Raw genomic sequence first — 26,599 nt, forward strand, 5'->3', positions numbered from 1 at the left:
AAAAAAAAGAGGAATGCCCTCTAGCTTTCTGGAGCCTTGAGTCACAACTGCAATGAGACTATGAGTCCCTTCTTCCTCTTGCATTTTATCAGAACTGACTCCTCTCTTTCACAGCCCTGCTGGATATTGGTTAAGTATCAGTCATACCCCAATAATATTTTACCCTTTTTATTATTTTTTCTTTCTACCAGATAGTACATATCTTGAGAACATGTACTGAATCTCTTAGGCAGCTTTTCAAAATCTCCAAAGCCAAATATGGTGCTTAATATAGGACAGGCATTTGATATACCCTCTCTTTTTAATTAATGAATGAAAATAATTAGGTCACTTATTAAGTAGCTGATTCACAAAACTTCAAATACAGGCAAAACTATCTTACCCACTTCTGAAGTTTTACAATTGCAATATGTATCTTCACAGCCAAGTCAGTTTGTTCTCCTGTTTTCCACTTCTCCTACAAGGTTGATTCCAAAGATTTTAGCACATCTCATAGAAAAATATTCAGGCAAAAAAGTTAAAATTTTTTTCATTTGCAATGCATTTTTTTTTTCTGTTACTAGCTTGTCTTAATCATCCTTGAATCCTTCATGATTCCTGTAGTTTCTGGTACATAACATACACTCAAATATTTGTTGAATGAGTATGTTATTTTTAAATTACCATGAGTTTGTTAGCATAATACAATGAAGAAAAGCTCCAATTGCAAAACATTTTAATAGGTTGTCAAATATACAGTTATTAGAATTATCTAAATATCACTTATAAAAATCGGTATATCACATTAGATGATTCTATAAAATAAAAACACAAATCACACATTGACAATAACCCCTGCAGTCCAAGTCCAAATACCCCCCATCAACACTACAAATTACAAACACATTAAAAAAAGGACATTGTGTAGACATTTAAACCAAAGTAACTTTGACTACACTAAATACATTCATTCATCAAGTAAAATAAATTTAGCATAGTCACTAATACAATTTTAGGTGCAATTTCACATGCTTTCATAAATCTTCCAGTACAACTCCCTATAGTAAAGTGTCTTTGTGCACACCAATTTCATTTATATGCAGGTGCATTACTATTTGAAACTATTTCACTTCATAATTAAACTTACTAACAGATTGTAAGTGAACACCAGGCCAAAATATAATCCCATGATGACAAAGTTTAACAATTAAAACTTTTAAAAGTATATTCTAATTTAATTGCACAAATGCTATTTCCTCTTATTAGACACTATCAACATAAGTAACAATTTAAACATCAAAAAACAGAGACTCCAACCTTCCTAAAATATTAACAAGCATTTTAAGTAACAATACAATCACTCTGTAAGTCAAAAATTTCATATTCATTGCCAAATTTAAAATACCAGTGGTTTGAAGATGAGACTGAGGTCTAAAGTACTTGTATGTAATTATAAAATACAATTTTAAAAATGTGCAGTAATTTCCTTGTGAATATGTAATGGAATGTTTTTCACAGCAATGTTCTGTTAAAACACTACTCTAAATGGACAGCCTAAAAATAAACGTACCTTTACCAGCAAAAAAAGTGAAAAATTAAGGCCTTTTTATCCTACCTATAATTACTACCTGAACTCAAGAGTCAAATAGAGGTTATAATGCTGCAAGTATTATTTTTCACCCAACATATTGTCAGTTGCTTCATCTCAGCTCAATAATCATTACCTTATCTTTACACAAACTCAAATGCTAGTTAGCTTCAGTATTGATAATGCATATTTTTCTGTATCTCTCTTTTAATTCAGTCCCCAGACCCACCCCATCCAGACAGAATGCAGACAATGGTTAGGGCTTTGTCTGAACTGCATATTCAGGGCCAAAAATGCTGGGCACATGGTAGACATCCGATATTTCTGAATGAATTAAGTAGCCTGGCCTATAGGCAACTCTACTTGTCTTCCCAAAGCATTGATAGACAATTGCTACCTCTTTACATGATCAAATTGACTTTTTTTTTTTAAACAAACTGCTGTCTAGGCTATAAAAATATTGCAGGATGTAGTGGAATGATAACTGAGGCTACAATCATATCAAATCAAGGTTAAAGGCACTGAATAAGAAAGATTATTACAAAGCACTGTAAACAATTTTAAGAGCAAATCAAGTTTTAAAGTATCAAATGTCTGTTAAGAGAGTACTAAAATGATGACAGTGTTTTAAAAACAGTAATTCCTCAAATAAAATTGTTTCATACCATTTTCTTTCATCCTGTATTTTCTACAATATTCCAAATCCTAGAAACAAAAGTTTTCAGTTGCATGAAATATGAAAATTACAACTCAAATCTCTCTGAAAATTAATCACTTTTTAAGTTATATTATCAATATATAGATATTATAGAGATAATATGAAGAACACTGCCTTAGAAATCATAAAATAGTAAATTATACTGAAAATCAGAAAAAAAGTTCTTATTCAGTTTAACACAATCTAAAGCCCCATAATAGCAAATTGTAGTGTAAAGAGGAATACTAAGTATGATCTTTCTAGACATATAAAACAAAGAATGAATACTGAGTTGAAAATACCACAAAGCTCCATGTTAGAGCCACTTAATATACACATTTTCACAACTGTTTCTTGAAAAACTATTTAGATAAAATATTTAGCATTTATCAATTTTTAATTTATTTGAATCTATGCAACTTCTACCCATATTAAAATATTAGTGTAAATACTTTATTATAAAACTATTATACAATTTAAATTTTTATTAGAGAAATGTATTATTATACTATCCACAATCTCTTAAAGTCCTTTTCATGAGTGCATTCCATAAGAAATACACTAAAATCATTATTTATGTTTCCTAGGGGGGAAAAAACCTATGATAATCCTATTAACCCAAACTATATCCTTATTATGCTTATTTCTTAAACATGTACATGTTTAAATATGGTTGGTGAATAGTGATCATTCTTCCCCACAGTGGTAAATTTCAGCATAATGTTAAATGGCTAAACATAATGTTAAACTGGGCTAGACAGTAAAATATTGACATGTAGATTACATAAACAGATACTTCCTCTGTGATATGTAAGATTACTTATAAAGTAACATAAAATGGGCATTGGATAATAGTGATAAAAATGTAAACAAACAGAATTAAATGTAATCCCTTCCCTGAAAAAAAAATAATAAAAGCGCTTTTTGTTTTATTAAAACAAAACCAAGATTATCTACTGTATCAAAAAGGTAAGACACTGATTTTTCCAAAACTGTATTTCCAAATATGGATAAAGAAAATCTAGAAAGCTGATTCACACTTTATTGAGCTAAAATGTGCAAAAGTCTGGTAATACTTAGATTTATTAAATTTACTATACATAGACCGATACCATCCGTTACAAAAAAACTCTTGTTAAAAGACTCAAAATTATTAATTATCTGAGCTTATTAAGACTTACTGAACTACTGTCCAAATACGAACAACAACAGAAGTCTATACTGTAGGAGAAAAAAGGTAAAATTAAAAATTTTTTGACTATTTATGAGCACTTGAAATTTATCTCCCCCCAAAAGCTATAGCCAATACCCATTTAGGCAGTAAGAAAAATATGAAGTCTCTACGAAAAATACTTATACTGACTCTAAAAAAAATTTTTTTTTGCTCTAACAAAATGTATATGAATTTTAAAGTAATTCAGGTTTAATAGATTTACCAAACACAGAATCATAGAACATTTGGTACTTCTGTCTGTGCTCAAATATTTGCAAAGTACGCTTAGAGATAAAATTGTGATACTTTCCTCCACACCAAAAAAATCTGCTTAGATTTAAAACTTTAATTTTTAATTCTAGGGGGAAAAAGAGGGAAAAGTCCAACAGCCCACAAATCTAAAACATTTTTCAGGAATATGTCAAAACTGTTAACTACTTAGATATGTTATTAGTAAGTCAAAGTACAATTAATGCTTTCATAAACAGCTAACATATTTGTAAATCCTTTTTCAATAACTGTTTTTTTAAAAGGTGGTAAATGTGAAATGCAGATAATACTTAAAAATCTCATTTTTCCAGGAAAAATGGCATTCCGCCCACCTATCACAAAATTAAATCGTAATTTCTCTCTGGAATAGGGTATAAAACTGTTTGAATAAGAGTGACATAGAAGCATGAATTTAGATATGCACCGAACTATTGGAGATGCACTAATTTACATAGTACTTTTGATAACACAACACTTGATGGTGTCCTTCACTGCTTACTAAAATTCTGAGAAGCACTTTTTTGGCAACATATATTTATACTACTGTTGAACTAAATGGGGATATATAAATACATGAATTTTAAATGAGAAAATTCTCAAGCTATTTAAAGGAGAAATAAGACAAAGCTTCAATCATCTACCTTTTGAAGCTGCATTTAGAGCAAAAAGTATTATATGGTTTACAGCACTTTTCAAATGTAGTAAATATATATTCCAATTTTCACATCAATGAAAGATTTTCAAAGAAAACCATTTTGTTCCTTGCAAATAACTTATTTCTTCTCCTAACCCTGACGAGAATAATTAGTGACCTTAATTTCAAGATTTTTGTTGTTCTTGTTGTTTAATTATCTTTCTCATGAAGTATAATATATTGAAATGTCCATTTTAATGGAAATTAAAGAGAAAATCTGCTTTTGGAATGCAATAATTCTAAATCGCTTTACTAAGAAGCACCTTTTGATATGCTGGTCTGAACTTTTAACATAAAACCTAAACAGTACTTAATTGTTCTGAAGTAGAATTTTCTCCAGTTTTAATGATTTCATACATAGTAATACCAAGGACATCAACCTGTGCTTTCTAGATTTTTAAGTGTTCCATTAATTTAATGAGTTTAGATATGGCTCATTGTCAGGGTTCAGTGGACAGAGATTTCATGACAAATTGGCTACAGAAAGCTAAATAAACTCTTAATGACTGAATAATGGTTTGCATCTTGATTCAGCCAGATGTTTAAGCCATGTACCACCACATTCCCTGCTTAAGATTCCTAAGTTTCTTTATTCTTCATAGTTTTCTAATGAGCAAATAATTAGTTTTCCTGAGTAAGATTATAAAAAAGATAACCCTCCTACCAAAAGTATAAAGACAAAATGTAGACTCACAATATAAATTTTTTACATAGATTTACAAGTACAGAGATATTGACTGCTGCTCTTATGATTGCCCCATCCCTTACAAAGACTGCAGCAAAGGATTCAATTGTCTAAAATACTTTGCAGTACAGTAATTAAATGCTTCAGCCCATAAACATATCCCTCATCTATTGAGTTGCTAGGGAACACATGAGCAAAATCTATCATTCGCACTTCTGCTTCTGAAATCTCTTGGCAACCAGTGGGAAGATGATAGAAAACTTTTTCCAGTTGGGAAAGTACATTTCCATTTAAATGTTCCTGTGACATGCTTTTCCACCCATTGTCTTGCTCTATATTTTCAACTTTCAATGAAGTCTGACTGTGATGCCTTTTTGAACACATTTTTCTGTGACGAGCATACATCTTGGAGAGGCTTTTGCCCACTGAAGCATCTATTTTTCCATTCTCTGTGGAATTTAACACATGAAAGTTATTATTGTACTCTAGTACATCTGTGTCTGACAGTTGCCCTTTGGACAAAAGTTTTTCTACCAAAGTTCTGTCATTTGATTTTGTAGTAGTTGGCCGAGATGAACCTTCATAAACAAACAGTAATGAACTTGCATAAAAATTAAGCTGCTTCTGATTTTCAAACCACTGCAGAATATTCTCAATCTTCTGAATACTGGCAGCAACAGCATCTTTTCTTAAGCAGAATCCATTATGAAAAAACCTGGAGACTCCTGTAAACAGGAAAATATTAGGATTATAATGAAATTATGAACTAGCTATCACATGGGAAATAAACTCATCTTAAATACAATTCTTCAATTTCTTCCTATCACCCCTTGCAATTAGCTGAACAGGTAAAATTCTAGTCAGACATAGAAACCTGAACCTCAACATAATTTTTAGTGAAGATTCTCTTATTAGAAAATGACACTTAGGTAAAGTGAAACATACTATTTAGATTAAAAAAATTATTACACAAAGACTGGTAGTTTAGTTCTCTCTCTATATATATTCTCTTAAGGAATGTGATTCCAAGATTTGCTTCATTTGCTAGTGTGAGGGATTTATTTTTAATAAGATTACTTGTTTGTTAGAATCACATTCAAGAGCTAATCTAAAACCTAGAGTCAAATCACAACTACTTGTAATGGCAACAACGGCCCATTACCAAAATACCAAATCATAACTATAATAAATTCTTTCCGTTCTTAATAACATTGATTAAATCAGTCTTCACAAAAGTTAAGCTCACTTTGGGATCAAAGCTACTCCAGGTTGAATATGTGATTCAAAACTGAGACTTTTACGTGTTTTAAACTATCAGATTATTAAGCCTCTTTTCATGTTGTTTATGCTTATTTTATCATATTTGAGAATTTATGGGTATATATAACTTGATTTCTGCTTTTAAATAGTTTGTTCCCCCACTATGGATAGAAATTGCTAAAAATGTATACTCACATTAGCCTGCAAAATATTTTAACAAAGAGCCAATCTGAGTATTATCCTGCTATTGGTTAAATAAACCAAGGCAAATACTGTTAAGATCACACTGTGTATGTTTGTCTTTTATATATAAAATTAAAAATTTTTTTCAAACTACACTACACATAAGCTCTTTCCCATCTTAGGCAAAGCTAAGAATAAAGTTTTTAATAGAATATTATTTCCAGGAACCTATTAGGGTCTCGTTGCTTTTGTAATAGCTCGGCTATAACTATTTTAGAGGCATTTATGTTAGCAGGCTTTAAACTACTTCTAATGCCATTTATTTTTACTATGTGGTTCTAGAAGCTTGTAATATACAGCTAAATTAGACATGGGAGATTTCGATAAAAGTACATTACATACAATATACATCTTAAAGTCTCTTATGTAAAAAGCAGTTTTAATACACTATGATTTACACACTAGGATTTGAAAAACAACCTCTAGTTTCAGGACTTGAACTATATGGCTGGTTCACAGATGTTCATTATTTTTTAATGTATAATAAGAAATGAACTAAAATAAAAGAAGGCACTCAAGGATTCATAGTTTTGGTGTATTACAAACTAGGGATTATGAATAATCCAACTGTGTAAATTTAAGGGTTTACATTTATTATGGATCGAATCATTATACCATAATTACACCAAAGAACTGAGACCGAAATTATTTTAGAATTATTTTGATAACTGTGCAGTAATAAAAGTATTGAAATAAGTTTTTCAATCCATACCATCTTTTAGAGTTTCTTTTGTTAAGCTTCTTCCATAGTGCTGATTTTGTGTCTCATAGCTGTCAGAATGAACATGGTAAACCTGTGAGAAAAAGCACTGAATATTAAAAACTAATCGTCCTTGACCATGTGGGGTTTACCCAACAATGCAATGATAGTTAAGGATGGGAAGATCTACTCATATTTCATTCTAATAGACTCAAGAAGAAAAAAATTCATATATCAATGGATGCTGAAAAGGCATCTAAAAAATTTATATCCTCTATTAATGAAAACTCTTTAAAAGGACTGATAAATATTTCCAATATGAAAGAATTATCAACATCAGTCCACCAAAAGTTAGCCTCGAGTTTAAAAAGGAAATAAGGAAACATCTGTCTTAAAATACAAGAAGCTTTTAGAAAAAGTATTCTACCACAATTTTTTTTTATCATCTATCTAATATCGTTCTGGAATTTCTAGCAAATATAGACAAGAGAAAGGGTATAATAATTTGGAAAGAAGGAGATAAAAATATTACTCTTTATAGATAATAGTTGTGTATTGGAAAATCAACTGAAAAGCTAATACAAACAATAAGAACTTGAAATGGTTACTGAGTACAAATTGGTACCCAGAAATAAGCTTTCATATTTACAAATAACCAGTTAGAAAATATAATGGAAGACTCTATTTACCAATGCAACAACAAAGAAATAAACTAAATAAGTGTAAGTCTATATAAAGATACCTTTAAAACATTCTTAAAACATACAAATGCACTCCCATTGTTCTCAGAATGGAAACTCAGCATCATAAAGGTATTAATCCTACTTAAATTAACAATTTAATTTACTTAAATCAACAACTAATCAACTTACTACTACTTAAATCAACAACTAAAGTGAGATTATAATAAAACAACTTTTTTTTAACCATATAAACTAATTCTGAAGTTCATATTAAAAAAAAAACAAGAATAGGCAGGAAAAATCCAAATAAGAATAATGAGGGACTAGCCTTGCCATCCTACTAGATATTAAAATATATTTTCCAGCTTTATCGAGGAACGTATGAGAAATATAATCATACATAGTGTACGTGATTATTTGCTACACATACACACTGTTAATGATTACTAAGATCAAAATAATTAACATGTGCGTCACCTCACAGTTAACTCATTTTTTGTGCATGTGTGGTGAGAAGGCTTAAGAGCTACTCTCAGCCAATTTCAAGTACACAGTACTGTATTATTAACTAGAGTTACCATGCTGTACATCAGGTCCTCAGAACTTATCCTGTAACTGGAAGTCTGTACCCTATGACATATATCTCATTTCCGTCCTCCCCCACCCCCGCCAAACCCCTAGGAGCCACCATTCTAATCTATTTCCATGAAATTGGTTTCTTTCTTTCTTTTTTTGGGATTGACGTGTTAAGTGGTACCACACATCATTTGCCTTTCTTTGTCTGGTTTATTTCACTCAGCGAAATGCCCTTCAGATTCATCCATACTGTTGCACAGTAGGATTTCCTTCTTTCTTGTGGCTGAATAATATTCTATTGTGTGTGTGTATATATACAAACTACATCTTCTTTATCCATTCATCTGTACGTGTACTGTTTCCATATCTTAGCCATCACTAATAATGCTGCAATAAACATGGGAGTTCAGATATCTCTAGACACTGATTTCATTAAAACATATCTTTGGAATCAAATACATGAGAAGTTTGTGAGAACAGTATTTTATTTAAATCAGTAGAAAAAGATGGATAATTTATTAATAAGTAATGATAGTGTCTTTAGGTAGTGATCTGGAAAAAAATAAGTTGTATTTATACCTTATACAAGGATAAAGTCCAAATATATCAAATATCAAAATGCACAAAATGAAATGATAAAAGGATCCCCACAAAGATGGAAGAATAACTGATACTAGGGAAGGCATTTCTAAACAGAACTCAGAAATTTCCTTCATACACAGTATGTTTTAAAAAATGTTCATAGTGTTTTTGCCAAGCAGAAATCAAAAGACAAATAAACACAGAGAAAAAGTATTTAAAATTTATATAATGAACAAAGGACATGATTAATCTTATGGGAAAAAATGAAAAAAAGGATCTGAACAGTTCACATAAATCAGCTCTCAAACACAAGGGGAGCACTGCCCTCCCCCAAATCGTGAAATACTGCTCCCTATCAGGGAGACTGCCAATATCTACCAAAATTACAAATGCATATAACCCTAGCAATTCTCCTCTAGGAACTTGTCCCAAAAATCTGCTTGCATATTGGTGAAATGAGGTAGGTCTCTTTTTATTCATTTGTAACATTATTTGTAATAGCAAAAGACTGGAAACAATCAAAGGGAGCTGGTTAAATCATGGTGTAATAACAGTGTGCCACTGTGGAGAGATCTTTATGATATGTTAAATGGAAAAAAAAAAGTAATATACAAAACTGTATTCAAAGTAGGTTTTTTGATAAAAGAACACATATATGCGGTATTTGTACATGTTAAAAATATCTCTGGAAGGATACACTGGAGAGAAAATAATAACATCCTGTGTGGAAGGTGACTTCTCACTGTATGTATGTCTATGTTTCTACAATTTTTGGAGTTTGAAGCATACAATAATGTACCTTCTCAAGTTTTAAATAAATATATTTATTTATTTTTGAGAGACAGAGCATGCACAAGTGGGCAGAGGGGCAGAGGGAGAAAATCTCAACCAGACTCCCCGCTGAGTGCAGAGCCCCATCTGAGCTGAAACCAAGAGTCACATGTTAAACCAGCTGAGCTATCCAGGCACCCCTTAAATCAGTATTTTTAGGAAGTATGAAGAATATATTGATTTGGGGGTGCCTGGGTGGCTCAGTGGGTTAAAGCCTCTGCCTTCGGCTCAGGTCATGATCCCAGGCTCCTGGGATGGAGCCCCGCATCAGGCTCTCTGCTCAGCGGGGAGCCTGCTTCCCTTCCTCTCTCTCTGCCTACTTGTGAACTCTGTCAAATAAGTAAATAAAATCTTAAAAAAAAAAAGAATATATTGATTTGGGAATTGATATTTTAAACCTTTTAGTCTGTTATAGTTAATTGCCATCTATTTCCAATGCTATACCTAACTGAAAAAAGTTCAATTACAATCATGTTCTTAAACACACCAACACATAATGCCTACTAAAGAAATATAATTTGGGGTGCCTGGGTGGTCAGCTAGTTAAGTGACTGCCTTTGGCTCAGGTCATGATCCCAGGGTCCTGGGATTGAGCCCCGCATCAGGCTCCCTGATCAGTGGGGAGCCTGCTTCTCCCTCTCCCTCTGCTGCTCTGACTGCCTGTACTCTCTTGCTCTCTCTGTCAAGTAAATAAATAAAATCCTTAAAAAAATGTATATATATATATTATATAATGTATATATATATTATATATATATAATTTATCTTGAGCAAAGTGTTACTATGAATGGAAGAAGGCACTTTATAAACATCAAAAATTACATTTGGCTACAGGAAATATTATTTTTATAAGAACAGTTAAGTATATCCAAAATGTGTTTTAAAATAACCACTCATGTTCTCTATACACATAAACAGGTTTAAAAGAGGATTCTTGAAAAAAAAAAGTAAATTAATTAAATAAAAAAGAATTTCCAACATGATAGAGGTGTTAGCTAATCTAATGCTAAGGTGGTAATCATATTGCAATATATGCAAATCAACATTTTGTATACCTTAAAATTACACAATGTTATATGTCAATTATATTGCAATAAAAAAGGATGAAATTGAGAAAATAATCTGAATAGATCAATGCAAAAAATGAGAATTTTCAAATTTTCAAGTACATAGTTATGTGAACCATAAACTAGAAAATGTACAAAAAACCCATGATTTTCTTTTTTTTTTTTTTTTTTTTTTTAAAGATTTTATTTTATTTATTTGACAGAGAGATCACAAGCAGGCAGAGAGGCAGGCAGAGAGAGAGGAGGAAGCAGGCTCCCTGCTGAGCAGAGAGCCTGATGTGGGGCTCGATCCCAGGACTCTGAGATCATGACCTGAGCCGAAGGCAGCGGCTTAACCCACTGAGCCACCCAGGCGCCCCAACCCATGATTTTCAAAATAAAAACTATTCTACTTATTCAGGGGTGTATTATCTGAGCTAAATTGTATTTCAGAATCTACATTTCACACACAGACTAAAGTTAAATAGTTTCAGTGGAACTCCTTTATTGATCTTCTCTTTTCCTCTATTTCTATTCTACAGTTAACACTGGAATAGAAAGAGAATTTCTCCATCTCTACTCTCTATCTCTACGGACTGCCCAGTCTTGGTCAGCAGCAAAGATACTTGTAAATCAAAAGTTACACACCAATCTTGAAAACATCTAAACATGTAGAAAAAAAAAAGTTTAATGGAAAGGAAAGCTGGAAGACATGAGTAGGGCAGAATAACAAGCAAACAGGCAAACGCTGGGGAGTCTGGCTGGCTCCATCAGTGGAAGCATGTGACTGACCCTTAATCTCACAGGTGAGTTTAAGCTCTACGTTGGGCATGGAGCCCACTTAAAAACAAAAACAAAAAAACAAGCAAAAGCAAGTTCTAGCCCTTCCTGGATCATATTTCACCATATGAGTTGCTCATTTTATGTGAACTTAAATCTGGAGCAAACAAAATATCTTTAGCAAAACACCTTTCCGATTAAGTCAATTCAAGACGTAAAAGGTTACTATCATCATATTATAAAGAAAAAAAAAGAGTCTGATCTTTAGATAAGATCAATAAATACCAAAAGAGAAGAATCATTTCCCCAATCAACTAGGAATCAGTGATTAAGAAAAGGTACTTCCCTTCAAAAGTATTTCTTTGTCAAAACTTTAAGCTGTTGCCAAAAATACACTGGAACATCTGAAAATTAAATCATTTAAAATCTTCAATTCTATGATTTAAAGAAATTTCAGGTAAATTTCTATACACTATAATTACTTTTGGCTAATAAATATAATAAATCCCTGTAATTATGTCTTGGTTTCAGAATCAATACAAAACTGGAAAATTAAACAAGAATGTATATAATAGTCAATCCATAAGGAGACTATTTAAAAAAAAAACCACTAAGTCCTAAAGCAGGTTACTTCTCTTAAATCTAACACTTTAAGATAATCTACACCCCACCTACCTATATATAGTATGTTCCAGTCACCTTACATAAACTCCTGTCTCACAATACACACTACTTCTCAATTTTTTTACTTTCCCTTGTTGCCAGTTCAAAAGATAGATATCTCTTGCTTTTCAAAAGTTTGTGTAACACCACTTTACTTTCACAAAAGAACTACATTAGTATCTGTTTTTGCTAACCAAAAGAGGTCCAAAGAGGATTTTCATTTCTATAAAGAAAGGCAAAAAGTGAAAATAGTGTTCAGCCTTTGTTTGGAGGTAACTGTTATAGAGGCAACATGAACCCCAGCAGCAAGAGCAGCACCACCAAACTCCTTCACAGGGAACTGCAGTCAGCATTCCAGCATCAGGATGCCATACCTTTGAACTGTGAATATCTGTGCTTTACTTGATGAATTTTGTGCATCCATTAGCAAGATGGAGCCTAAGGTATCAGAAGAGCCTGAGGGGTTATTTCTTGGGTGTGGGAAACTCAAAACTTTTCCATATAAATTAATGGTAACTGAGTTTTCACTTGAGGCCATGTCGGATCACAAAAAGTTTCATAGGAGCACTCTACTTTCAGAGAGCATGGAAAAATTGTACCATCTTTTCTAAAGTCACTCTATAACGCTCCTTTCTTGACTCCCTTGCTCTTACAGGCTCTACTCTGTTTCTACCTGTTTTGTAACACATATCTCAATAAATCTTGTTATTAAATCAATTGGTCTTTTTTTTTTCAAGTTTATTTTTCATTTTTTAAGTTATCTCTACACCAACATGGGGCTCGAACTCACAATCCTGAAATAAGAGTTGTGTGTACCACCAACTGAGCCAGCCAAGCACCTGAAAATTAATTATTTTAAAAAGCTTTCTTTTTTAAATTAAATTTTAGTTAGTTAACACAGAATGCAATATTGGTTTCTGGAGTAGAATTCAGTGATTCATCACTTATATACAATACCCACTGCTTATCACATCAAGTGCCCTCTTTAATACCCATCACCCATCTAGCCCATCCCCCACCTAACTCCCTCCATCAACCCTCAGTTTGTTCACTACCATTAAGAATCTCTTATGGTTTGTTTCCCTCTCTCCTTCGTTTTGTTTCCCCCTTCACAAATGTTCATCTGTCTTCTTTCTTAAATTTCACATGAATGAGATCATATGGTATTTGTCTTTCTCTGACTTACTTTACTTAGCATACTGCATCCTAGCTCCATCCATGTCATTGCAAATGGCAAGATTTCATTTTTCTTCAGTCTTATCATCACATCATCTTGGGATCAATGAAATATAGTATAATTATTAAAATCATTAAAAGTAAGTAATTCCTAGGGGCACATGGGTGGCTTAGTTGGTTAAGTGTCCAACTCTTGATTTTGGTTCAGGTCATGATCTCAGGGTTGTGAGACTGAGCCCTGTGTCAGACTTTGTGCTGGGAGTGGAGCCTGCTTAAGATTCTCTCTCTCTGAAAGGGGAACCCTCCAACACTGTTGGTGGGAATGCAAGCTGGTGCAACCACTCTGGAAAACAGCATGGAGGTTCCTCAAAATGTTGAAAATAGAGCTACCCTATGACCCAGCAATTGCATTACTGGGTATTTACACTAAAGATACAAATGTAGTGATCCGAAGGGGCACGTGCACTTGAATGTTTATAGCAGCAATGTCCACAATAGCCAAACTATGGAAAGAACCTAGATGTCCATCAACAGATGAATGGATAAAGAAGATGTGGTATATATATACAATGGAATACTATGCAGCCATCAAAAGAAATGAAATCTTGCCATTTGTGACGACATGGATGGAACTAGAGGGTATTATGTGGAGCGAAATAAGTCAATCAGAGAAAGACAACTATCATATGATCTCCCTGATATGAGGAAGTGGAGATACAACGTAGGGGGTTTGGGGAGTAGGAAAAGAATAAATGAAACAAGATGGGATTGGGAGGGAGACAAATCATAAGAGACTCTTAATGTCACAAAACAAATTGAGGGTGGCCAGGGGGTGGGGGGCAGGGAGAGGGTGGTGGGGTTATGGACATTGGGGAGGGTATGTGCTATGGTGAGTGCTGTGAAGTGTGTAAACCTGGTGATTCACAGACTTGTACCCCTGGGGTTAATAATACATTATATATTAATTTAAAAAAAAATTCTCTCTCCCCCCGCTCACACCCACTCTCTTAAATAAATAAATAAATAAAATTTAAACAAATAAATATAAAAAAAGAAAGATCCTAAACCAGCACAGAAAACTGGCAAGTTATTCTGCCCGCAAAACCTCTTCTACTATTGGCTGAGCAGAACAGAAAAATATTTAAATATATTTTTGAATATTTGATGTATTTGGTAAATTTCAGTCTAGTCAGTAATAAGAAGGCATGACTTTCCTGGAGGAAAATTTTTAAACATTAGAGTATAAATTGCACATATCTCTATGATAATTCTGTTTTCATTTCCTTGAATATATGCCCAGAAGTAGAATTGCTGGATCATGTGGTAGTTCTATTTTCTAATTTTTTGAGAAACCTCCATACTGTTTTCCATAGTAGCTATACCTAATTTACATTTTTCGCATTCGAACTATTCAAAGTTCTAGTGGCTTGACGCTGAGATGCTGAGTATAATTCCCAGAGGAGTGTTAATTCCCTTTTTTCCATATTCTGGGCAATTCTTGTTATCTCTTGTCTTTCTGATGTTTGCCGTTTTAACGTGTGAGGTAATTGTCGTTGTGATCTTGATTTGTGTTTCCCTGAGATTAGTAATGTTGAGAACCTTTTGATGTTCCTGTTGGCTATTTGGGTATTTTCCTTGGAAAAATCTCTATGTAGTTCCTCTGCCCATTTTTTAAATTAGATTTTTTTATCTATTAAATTGTGCTTCAAAGGAACTGTCAAGAAAGTGAAGGTGAGAAAATATTTGCAAATTATATCTCATCAGGTATTTGTATAAAACTCATTAATAAAAAGACAACTATCCCAATTTGAAAACAGCCAAAGGATCGGAATAGACATTTCTCCAAAGATATACAAATGGTCAATAAACACATGAAAAGATGCTTAATATAATTAGTCACTAGGGAAATGTAAATCAAAACCATATTGAGATACCACTTCACACCCATTAGGATGGCGACTGTATTAAATTGTATGAGTACTTTATATATTTTAGATACTAACCCCATATCAAATATATGATTTGCAAATATTTTTCTTGGAACCACACTGTCTATTAATGTAGCCTTGGAGTAAGCTTTGAAGCTTTGAAGAAATTGTGACAGCTCTAATTTTATTCTTCCTTTTTTCAAGATTGTTTTGACTAATTCTGGGTCCTCCTTAAATTTACACTTGAATTTTAGGATTAAGTTGTAATCGTCAGTTGCTGAAAAAAAAAATGCCAGTTTGGATTTTGGTGAGGATCATACTGGATCAATTTGTGTTCCTGTTATTTTTGTTCTCATAACTTCTTTTATAAAGTAGTAAACATACTGTTTAATTAGGATGACAATGGTTAAAAAAAGAAGAAGACAGTAACGAGTGTTGGGCAAGGATGTGAAGAAATTGGAATCTTCACAACATCACTGGTAGGTATGTAAAATGGTGCAGGAACTTTGGAAAAACACTTTGGCAGTTTCTTAACAAGTTAAATTTAACCACAGGACCTACCAATTTAAAACTCAGAAATCTATCCAAAAGAAATAAAAATATGCACATGTAAAAAAGTTGTACACTCATGTTCATAATAGCATTAATAATAGCCATAACATGGAAATAACCCAATGTCTATCAATAAATGAGTGGATATGGGACGCCTGGGTTGCTCAGTGAGGTAAGCATTGCCTTCATTATGATCCTGAGGGTCCTGGAATCGAGTCCAGCATCGGGTTCCTTGCTTAGCAGGGAGCGTTTCTCCCTCTGCCTGCTGCTCCCCCTGCTTGTGTGCTCTCTCTCTCTGACAAATAAATGAATAATATCTTTAAAAAAATTATATGAATGGATAAAGAAAATGTGGCATATATGGACAATGAAATATTATTTAGCAATAAAAAGAAATATAATACTGATCTATGCCACAACATGGATGAACTTTTAAAAACATTAAGTGAAAGAATCCAGTCACAAAAGACCATTTATTATATTGTACAATTCCATTCATATGAAATGTCCAGAAGAAGCAAATCTATAGGGATAGAAAGTAGATTATGGTTGCCTAAGGCTAGGGGGAATTGAAAGACTGGAAGAAAAAGAGGGGCGACTGCTAGTTGGTATATTTCTTTTGAGGGTGATGAAAATATTCTTAAGTTGAATGTGTTGATGGTTGCCCAATTCCATAAATATACTAAAACCAATGAATCATATCACATATTTAAGTAAGTGAATTGAAGGATATGTAAATTGTATCTCAAAAAGTTGTTAAAAAAAATACAAACAGAAGAATTACTTCTCTGGGGAAACCACATATCCCAAGAATGCTAACTCACACAATGTCTTCTTTATCCTGTATATGTACCTGAAGGGTAATGGAAACCCACTGAAGAATTTTTAAATAGGGTAATGTCCTAATTAGATATGTCTTTTGCAATGTTTGATGAACAGACTGGAAGAGAGCAAAACTGAACTTGAGAGATCAGTTAAGACTAGAGTCTGGAAAGGGATAATGGGACTCAAGAGACATTGGGAATTAAGATCAATAGAACTAATGACTGGTTCTGAGATGTGATAGTACTACAAGTCTTCTGCTTTGTAAAACTGTATGTATGGTGATGCCATTTACTGGGATAGGGAATAATAGAGATGTTACTATTGTTGTGGTTGTTAGTTTGCAAGAGGGATGTGTGTCAGTTTATAATATAGTCATTCTAGATGTCTTTACATTATCCAAGTAATAGATCCAAGGTCAGATTAGGAGAGCAAAGATAAACCAGAGGTAGAAGATACACATTGGGTTTAACCAGTTTAAGTAAAAATGAACCATTTAAGAACAAAAGACACTGCTCAGGAAGAAACAGAAAGAAAAACGAGGGAGTAAAATGGAACTGAGCAGAATACATCAACATTTAAAGAGTAAACAGAAAAAAATGAGCTGGTAAATAAGTGGTCTTAGGAAAGTGGTCTTAGGAAACAGCCAAGAGAGGGTGTCATGAACACTAAGAGGGAAAGTTTCAAGGATAACTTAGATAGCACTGAAAGTTGCTTTTCAAAGTAAAGTAAAGTGAATAATGAAAAAATGTCATTTGGACCTAGTTAAACAATGAAGATTGTTATGGTCTTTAGGGACCTTAGAGAGGAGCAAATCTGGAGGGATGATCAAACAGAAGCCAGATTGGAATAAGTTTAATATTGAGTAGAGGGGCACCTGGGTGGCTCAGCCCTGTAAGTGTCTGACTCTTGATTTTGGCTCAGGTCATGATCGCAGGGTCATGAAATCGAGCCCTGCATCAGGCTCCATGCTTATTTCTTGTTTGTTTTAACATTATTCCATTACCTTTTTTCCTTTACCATATAACCATATTTAATTATAGTATTCTAAAATGAAATAACTGTACATTTTTTTGGTTTTATTTATAACCAGAATACCAAATTCAACTGTGCTATTATTACCATCACATTAACAATTCATCTATAATACTTCTGTATTATAGTTTAAAAGTCAAAAGGAACACCTATACATATATCATCTTACATGATGAGTTTCAAAACTACCCACTATACTTGTATAGGTAAACAATCATTTATCATATATCCAAATTTTGCCTCCGCACATCTAGAAGGCATACCATTTATTTAGAGAATTTTATTCCACATTACTTTTTTTTTTTTTTTTTTAAAGATTTTATTTATTTGTCAGAGAGAGGAGAGCGAGCGAGCACAGGCAGACAGAATGGCAGGCAGAGGCAGAGGGAGAAGCAGGCTCCCCGCCAAGCAAGGAGCCCGATGTGGGACTCGATCCCAGGACGCTGGGATCATGACCTGAGCCGAAGGCAGCTGCTTAACCAACTGAGCCACCCAGGCGTCCCCTCCACATTACTTCTTAACTGTGGCATACTGTTTGCAAAGATGGCTTCAACAATCCTTCCCATCCTTGTGTGCACTACCATTTATATTGTGACTTCTCCATTCCCACTATCAGAATTGAAGTCTAGGGGCACCTGGGTGGCTCAGTGGGTTAAAGCCTCTGCCTTCGGCTCAGGTCGTGATCCCAGGGTCCTGGGATCGAGCCCCGCATCGGACCCTCTGTTCAGCAGGGAGCCTGCTTCCTCCTTTCTCTCTCTGCCTGCCTTTCTGCCTACTTGTAATCTCTGTCAAATAAAATAAATAAAATCTTAAAAAAAAAAAAAAAAGAATTGCAGTCTATTTCTTTTCCTTATCAATATGGGCTGGCCCTGTGATATTCTTTGTCCTACAGATGTCACATCAAATGACTTCCTAATGTAAATTTCAAGAGACCTTATAGCTCTCACTCTTGCCTTCTTGGAATACGAAGAAGCTCCAGCGAGCTTGCTGGAACACGAGAGATCACAGGGGAAAAGGCCCAGCCAACAGTATGATCTCTCAGACATGACAGTGAGGTCATTTTAGACCATCTACCCCTAGCTGAGTCATCAAATAAACACAGCTATATGAGGGACCCTAACTGAGATCAGCAAATTGTCTACCTGAGCCCAACTCAAACTTTCAACCTACAGAATCATGAGCAAATAAAACAACTGTTTTAAAATACAGTCTGAAGAAATAACCTAATTTTTAATTTTCTTTTTCTATTTTAAAAACACAGGAAAAAATGAATATATAAACTTACCACTTTTCTCACGGAAAAATCACGAGTAATATCACTTTTACTTATTAAATTATTTTGCACCTAAACTTAAGCTTCTTTAAAACAAAATTATCAGAGTCAGAGTCTTATGGTTCAGCCATTCATTCATTTATTAATTACATACTATGTGTCAGGATAACTCCAGACACTGACCATCTATTAGTGAACAAAGGAGATTAAAATCTCCACCTGCACTGGGGAGATATGGATAACCCAAATCCAAAATATATTATCTTCTAATATGTAAGAATTATAATAACATCTATATTTTCCAAGGGAAGAACATGTAAAGAGAAATGTTACCAATAATCACTCTTACCCTCATGCCAAGCACCAAGAACCCAATCTCTTCCATTAATGGGTACTTGCTGACCTGTTGCTTAATCTTCTCAGATGAGGCAAAAGGATCATAACTCTTTCGCCCTATCTTTACATCCATTATACAGGGCTTATTAAATTTATGGGTCACATCTTCCAGTTTTAAGTATAAATCTGTTATTAAAGAAAAAGCTTAATTAGTAATAGGAAAACATATTACTACCCAAATAACTTCCACAGGAAAACAAAATGAGAAAATCTTAAAACTGAGAAAAAAGTTAAAATAAAACCAGAGTCAACAATTATTATTATTCCAACTGAAAGAAGAAGAAAAAACTGACCAACAAATTTAAAACAAGTATAAATATCACAGAGAAACTCTTGCAGGAAGTGATTAAATTAATAGTCAATCATCAGCAAAAGGATGAAATAGATATAAGGTTCCTAAGGACATTAAAATGAGATGATATTTCAAAAGCTTTTTCAGAATGCATTCCCCCCCTTTTTTTTAAAGATTATTTATTTATTTATTTATTTGACAGAGAGAGAGAGAGAGATCACAAGTAGATGGAGAGGCAGGCAGAGAGAGAGAGAGGGAAGCAGGCACCCTGCTGAGCAGAGACCCTGAGATCATGACCTGAGCCGAAGGCAGCGGCTTAATCCACTGAGCCACCCAGGCGCCCCTGCATTCCCCTTTTGAATACATTTTATGTCATCTGTGCTTCAGTAGATCTCTTAGTATTTTAATAATTCCTAAAAATTTTCATTTAAAATTAATATTAGGAATAAATCCTTCCCACAGAGTACACAACAGAAGCATAGTTTAAGAAAGTATATCTATCAAGGGGCGACTGGTTGGCTCAGTCGTTAACTGTCTGCCTTTGGCTCAGGTCATGATCTCAGGGTTTTGGGATGGAGCCCCACACCGGGCTCCAAGCTCAGCAGGAAGCCTGCTTCTCCCTCTCCCACTCCCCCTGCTTGTGTTCCCTCTCGCTGTGTCTGTCTCTGTCAAATGAATAAATAAAATCATTAAAAAGAAGGTAAATCTATCTACATTATGGTCACTGCCAAATACACATTCTAGTCTTACTAGTCTCAAAAGAAAAATAAGTATCTTGCTTTTTAGAATATAAGCATTCGTCAAAAAGTTCATCTGTAAACTACTTTGGCATCCTGCATACATCTTCCCACAGAAAACTACTATAAATGGAGATTCAAGTAAAAAATTATAAAAGTTTTAGTTACTAAATACTGTAACTGAACTAATTACAGCTTAGCTTGAAAGTAAAGTCTAGGTACAGAGGGAAGAAAGGAAAGAAATTCTTTACTTGATGAAAGCATCTTCCCAAAGTTCTAACTGAGATCATAACTTTCAGTTATGAATATGTGAAGCATTTCTCCTAAAAACTTTTTCTCAAAAACAGAAAAGATTTTATCTGCTTTTTATTAAAGTAGCAAAGTTAGAGAAGATATGTATTTTTTATGAATAAAAGGCTACCAGAGGAAAAAAGACTTTCCCTATTTTCCTTTACCTTGACCCACACCAAGCAGTTATTAAATTACAACAAAGAAGGCTGTGTTGAACTAAAAATGAGAACAATCCTCATAGAGCTTGTGAAAGTTTTAAGCCCTCAGATTCAAGGGGCATACATCTTTTCCTTGAAAGGATAAGAAATAGGGGCGCCTGGGTGGCTCAATGGGTTAAAGCCTCTGCCTTCCACTCAGGTCATGATCTCAGGGTTCTGGGATCGGGCCTTGCATCAGGCTCTCTGCTCAGCAGGGAGCCTGCTCTCCCCTCCTTCTCTCTGCCTGCCTTTCTGTCTTCTTGTGGTCTCGGTCTGTCAAATAAATAATAAAATAAAATCTTAAAAAAAAAAAGAAAAAGGATAAGAAATAAAGAGGTAAGTTTTATCCCTTAGTAAAAAGAAGATGGGGGCAAGGTCATGATTTTGTAGAACCAGGTGAAGTCAAGCCCAAATATGACAAAAAACTATAGCCTAAGAAACCAGCACTGGCACAGCAGAAAAAGTAGGACACATTTTAAAAAAGGACTCTCAAAAACTGACATAAGAAAACAAAAGGTCTGGACACAGACACAGGACTGTTGACAATGAAAAGTAAGGGCACTGTGGGAATATTCTGATCAAGAAATTGGAACCCACCCAAGATTCTGTGCTTTCAAAGATAACAACAGGATGGGATGAGAAGATGGGGAAGAAAGCAGCACAGAACCGTCCCCTTTGTATTCCCTCCTTTCATCTCCAGCTACCTTGAGTGAAACTAAAGGAAACTTATTCATCCTTTTGCTACAGCTATGTAAAAATTTCAGTAACAAGGTTTATATTTCAAATATCAGAAAAAACTAATTAGAACCTAATACAGTAAATCCCTGACATACACAAGTGTATCATTACTTTCTGTAACTGAAAGAGACCTCAAATGTCTTGAGGAGAGTATAAAGATAGTGTGTGAACTTAGCTAACTATCATAGCATCTTTATCTCAGTGTAGGATTATTATTTTCTACTTGCCAATTTGGTAGTGATTAAAAACAAACAATAGGGGCGCCTGGGTGGCTCAGTGGGTTAAGCCGCTGCCTTCGGCTCAGGTCATGATCCCAGGTCCTGGGTTCGAGCCCCACATCGGGCTTTCTGCTCAGCAGGGAGCCTGCTTCCTCCTCTTTCTCTGCCTGCCTCTCTGCCTACTTGTGATTTCTCTCTGTCAAATAAATAAATAAAATCTTTAAAAAAATAAAATTAAATTAAAAAAAAAACAATAAACTGTTTCTTGTAATAATTGGAGATGACAGAAGCAAGAGTAGATTACAAACCATAATATAAAATCTCTATTTCCTCTTCCTCTCTTGGGAAGGAGGAACATACAAATGCAAATCCCATATATAGTAGGAATACAATAAATGTTTGCTGAATGAATGAATGTTTGCCTTTCTCAGTCCTACTGCCCAGAGAGACTTTGGATTTGGCCTAACACTGTAATAACTGAGTCATTCCTTCAGTAAACAGGCCTGAGCACCTTGGGTTTTATTTGACATATATTTCAACTAGCCAAATGTGTTTTTCTTTACTTTCAGGTTCTTTTTTTTTTTTTTTAAAGATTTTATTTACTTATTTGACAGACAAAGATCACAAGTAGGCAGAGAGACAGGCAGAGAGAGAGAGGACGAAGCAGGCTCCCTGCTGAGCAGAGAGCCCGATGCGGGGCTCGATCCCAAGACCCCAGGATCATGACCTGAGCCAACGGCAGAGGCTTTAACCCCACTGAGCCACCCAGGCGCCCCTATTTTCAGGTTCTTGATATGGGATATATGACTCAAATTACAAAACAACTGCTAGAATATTATTAACCTTAAGTTAATAACTCTTTTTTTAAAAATTTTTAATTTTTTTAATAAACATTTAATGTATTATTAGCCCCAGGGGTAAGTTAATAACTCTTAAATTAAAACCTGCTGAGTTGGCTTAGTGTTTTTCTTTTAGTTCCCTGGCCTTGATTTTTTTTTTTTTTTTGTAAGTGAAACTAAGAATTTGAGACTGTAATTTCTATCCTTCCCTCTTAGTTGTAAAAATAAACATCAAAACCTGCTGCAGAGATGCAGTTTTTTTTTTTAAGGCTATAATGTCATATATCTAGAAGCTTGCCACAAGTACTTTTGAATGAAATAGATAAATAGGAAAATGGGACATGATTTGAGCACGGACACCTTTACAGATTTTTTTTTAAACAGGTTGTTATCACTAGAGTTAAGTCTGAATATTAATTCTTTCTGCAAAATGCTATTAGCAAATTATTTCACTAGCATACAGCTTAATTCAAAATAAGTCAATCTTGAGATTCAGTAACTTAAATGCTCAAAGGCATTTTACTACAGGGGAGTTTCACTTGTAAAGCAATGTCACAGACTGGATAACAAAGGACACTTTTTCAGCCAGGCCCCTCTCGCTATAGAATGGAGTAGTATTTTTAAATTTTCAGGAAACAGAAAATATGTTCTAAAACTCATCCAGGGTTTTTGCCACCCTGGGTGGCTCAGTCGGTTAAGCGTCTGCCTTTGGCTCAGGTCATGATCTCAGGGTCCTGGGATCAAGCCCCATATCGGGCTCCCTGCTCAGCGAGGAGCCTACTTCTCCCTCTCCTGCTCCCCCTACTTGTGCTGTCTTTCTCCCTGTCAAATAAATTAAAAAAAAAAAAATCTTAAAAATAAATAAATCAATAAATAAAACTCATCCAAAAAATCGGATGGACTAAGAATAAGTGTTCTATCTGGAATATTTTTAAGTTCATTCTGACCAAGGTCAAGGAAATAAATGAAACTACTTTCATACAATGTTTGGAAAATAATTACGATATGATTATTTAATATGATGTAACTTGTAAGATATGATTTTGAATGAAGAGAGGTGATTTTTACACATACATGTGTATAACTGTATGTTGTATACATCATAAAGATTGATAAAAAAGTAAATCTAGTTATTATTCTAAGTTCTGAAAACCTCTATTTAAGACAACAGATACTGATGGGGCGCCTGTGTGGCTCAGTGGGTTAAGCCGCTGCCTTCGGCTCAGGTCATGATCTCGGAGTCCTGGGATCGAGTCCCGCATCGGGCTCTTTGCTCAGCAGGGAGCCTGCTTCCTCCTCTCTTTCTGCCTGCCTCTCTGCCTGCTTGTGATCTGTCAAATAAATAAATAAAAAATCTTTAAAAAAAAAAAAAAAAAAAGACAACAGATACTGATAAAACCAGTCTGCCAGAGGTCAAAGGACTGGCATTTATGAAACTCAGATCTAAGGAAATATTCTATAATAATTGTATAATAAATAAAAAGCCATCTACTTATCAGAAATACATGGAGCTCATTATAAGAGATCACAATGACTAGAAATACAGTTAAGTTTAAGAGGCTATGGCTATAAGAGATAAATCCATTATTTATCTACTAATTCATGGAAGTGTACACAGAATTTCTATAATTCATTAATTTTTTGAGGCAAAGATCATGAAAATAACTACCAGATATTCAGAAATATACCACTTTATGCTGTTATAAGCAGATTACTAAGTAAAATTTCTCAGTGGCTTTACCAATGACATGGTTAGCATGCTCAAAATATTATATACTTCATGCTGTTGACGACAGTATAAGATTGCCCAAGGTTACTATGGCTGAAGGAAGCTTCCTGTTTTAAATATATTTTCTAATTAAATATGTATAATTAAATATAATTACCTTTAATATAAATTAAATGTAATACATTGCTTTGTAATACATTATGCATAAAAAATCCCTATAGCAAATTTTCTACTGCTGGAATATATTCCTGACACTCTAAGAAAGGGGCAGAAAATTCCCAGTATCGAAAGAGAAAAAAGTAGAAACATTTGAAATACTGTGGAAAAACTGAAAGACCTACATATAACTAAACAGTAAAGATAATTAGTTTCTTTAAAGGAAGGACAAGGGAGAGGGCATTCAGGGAGTTGAAGGAAGAGTTATTTAGATGCTCTTATACTAAATATTACTGATTGTATAAATTATGAGAATATGGGTTCCAAGTTTCATCAAATTCTTCCCCACCATCTCCAGAAAGTCCAGTAGGTATAGATTACTATCTTCATTTCTGAACCTCTCAAAAAAGGAGAAAAGGCCAGATGAGGAGCTCCCGCCCAACTAGGAAGCCATATGGAAAAACAGAGAAGGCCTTTTGTTTCTGCTTTCAACTGCAATCATTGGTCATTTCTAAAGGCAAGATAAACTGAAAGTAGAAAGAATCACAGGCAGAGATCTTGAGCTTCCAAATTTGACCTCAGTGTATAGGAGGTCAGTGCATGCTTCCTAAAATTTGACTAGTAGCTAGCTCCAGAAACCCAACAATTAATCAAGCTGGAAAGTACATTTAAAAACTTTCAATTTGCTCAAACCCACTTAAAGATATACTTTTCTATCTCCCTAGATAACTATCAATAAAATCTTTTTGATGGTATATATCCTAGGCATCATATGTTTATATAGATAAGGATGAGATTTAATATATGTAACTAACTCAAAATCTTCAAAGATAATTTATAAATGTTTTAACTTAAAAAAAAAAATCTATTGATCATGTTCTAAAATTAGCTAATGGTGATGACTTTACAGCTCTATGAATATATTAAGAACTACTGAATTATATACTTTAAATGAGTGGGTTTTATGATACATAAATTATATCTTGATAAAGCTATCATAAAAAAATCAAAAGGAAAAAACCTTATTGGTGAGCATGATCTTACACTTAAGTTACAATAATTTGCTAAGCAAATTTGCAGTACTTTCTACATTTTACTACTCTGGGCTGTAAGAACTACATCAAGTTTATAAAACTACCATGAGCACCTGAAAAATAATAAATAATTTATAAAAGTACTATAAGCACCTGCCCGGTGGGTGGGTGGGGGAGGCCAATTATTCCTACGTAAAATACAGTAATGCAAACCACAGTGTTCTAAAATTTAAGAAAATATTTGGTTTCATGATATAAATATTTATATTTGTTTCATTATCAAAAGGATAACAGAAAAACGATCCCATGGATTCTCTAAAAAAAGCTAAACACCTGCATAGTGCAACAATTTTTGTGTAACTTCCTCCAGAGCAAAAAAATTAAAAAGCAATAGGACATCTACCAAGGCAACTGTTCAATTACTAAACCACTCTATATACAGATACTTTTTTATTCCTGTCCTTTCCACCCTTTTATTTACATTTTCTCCTCTCTTCTCTCATTTTCCTCACCTCATTTTCTTATCCCAGTAGCACCAATTTCTCCATAAGAGAAATTCAAATAAGAATATTAGAATTTTCAAAGCATTCTTACATAACATGCAACTCCTCAAATCTATGTGGTATTATTTTCAATTTATAAAAGAAAAAGTAGAGCTCAAAAAGGTTAATGAGTTGGGGTGCCTGCGTGGCTCAG

The 26,599-nt window shown here is 33.9% G+C and overlaps 1 protein-coding gene across 2 annotated transcripts in view; it reads right to left on the bottom strand.

Moving 5' to 3' along the window:
- Positions 1-698: 698 nt before the first annotated feature.
- The window catches only part of IPMK (inositol polyphosphate multikinase), a 48,305-nt gene continuing 22,404 nt past the window's right edge, over positions 699-26,599 (bottom strand). For both annotated transcript variants that reach the window (XM_047701789.1, XM_047701788.1), the window contains exons 4-6: positions 19,626-19,798; positions 7,342-7,423; positions 699-5,851 (exon numbers count right to left, since the gene is read on the bottom strand). In XM_047701789.1, the coding sequence (XP_047557745.1) occupies positions 5,229-5,851; positions 7,342-7,423; positions 19,626-19,798 (878 nt within the window). In that variant the 3' untranslated portion in view covers positions 699-5,228. The remainder of the gene's footprint in view (positions 5,852-7,341; positions 7,424-19,625; positions 19,799-26,599) is intronic.

This window comes from Lutra lutra, chromosome 14, assembly GCF_902655055.1.
Source record: "Lutra lutra chromosome 14, mLutLut1.2, whole genome shotgun sequence".
Taxonomy (NCBI): domain Eukaryota; kingdom Metazoa; phylum Chordata; class Mammalia; order Carnivora; family Mustelidae; genus Lutra; species Lutra lutra.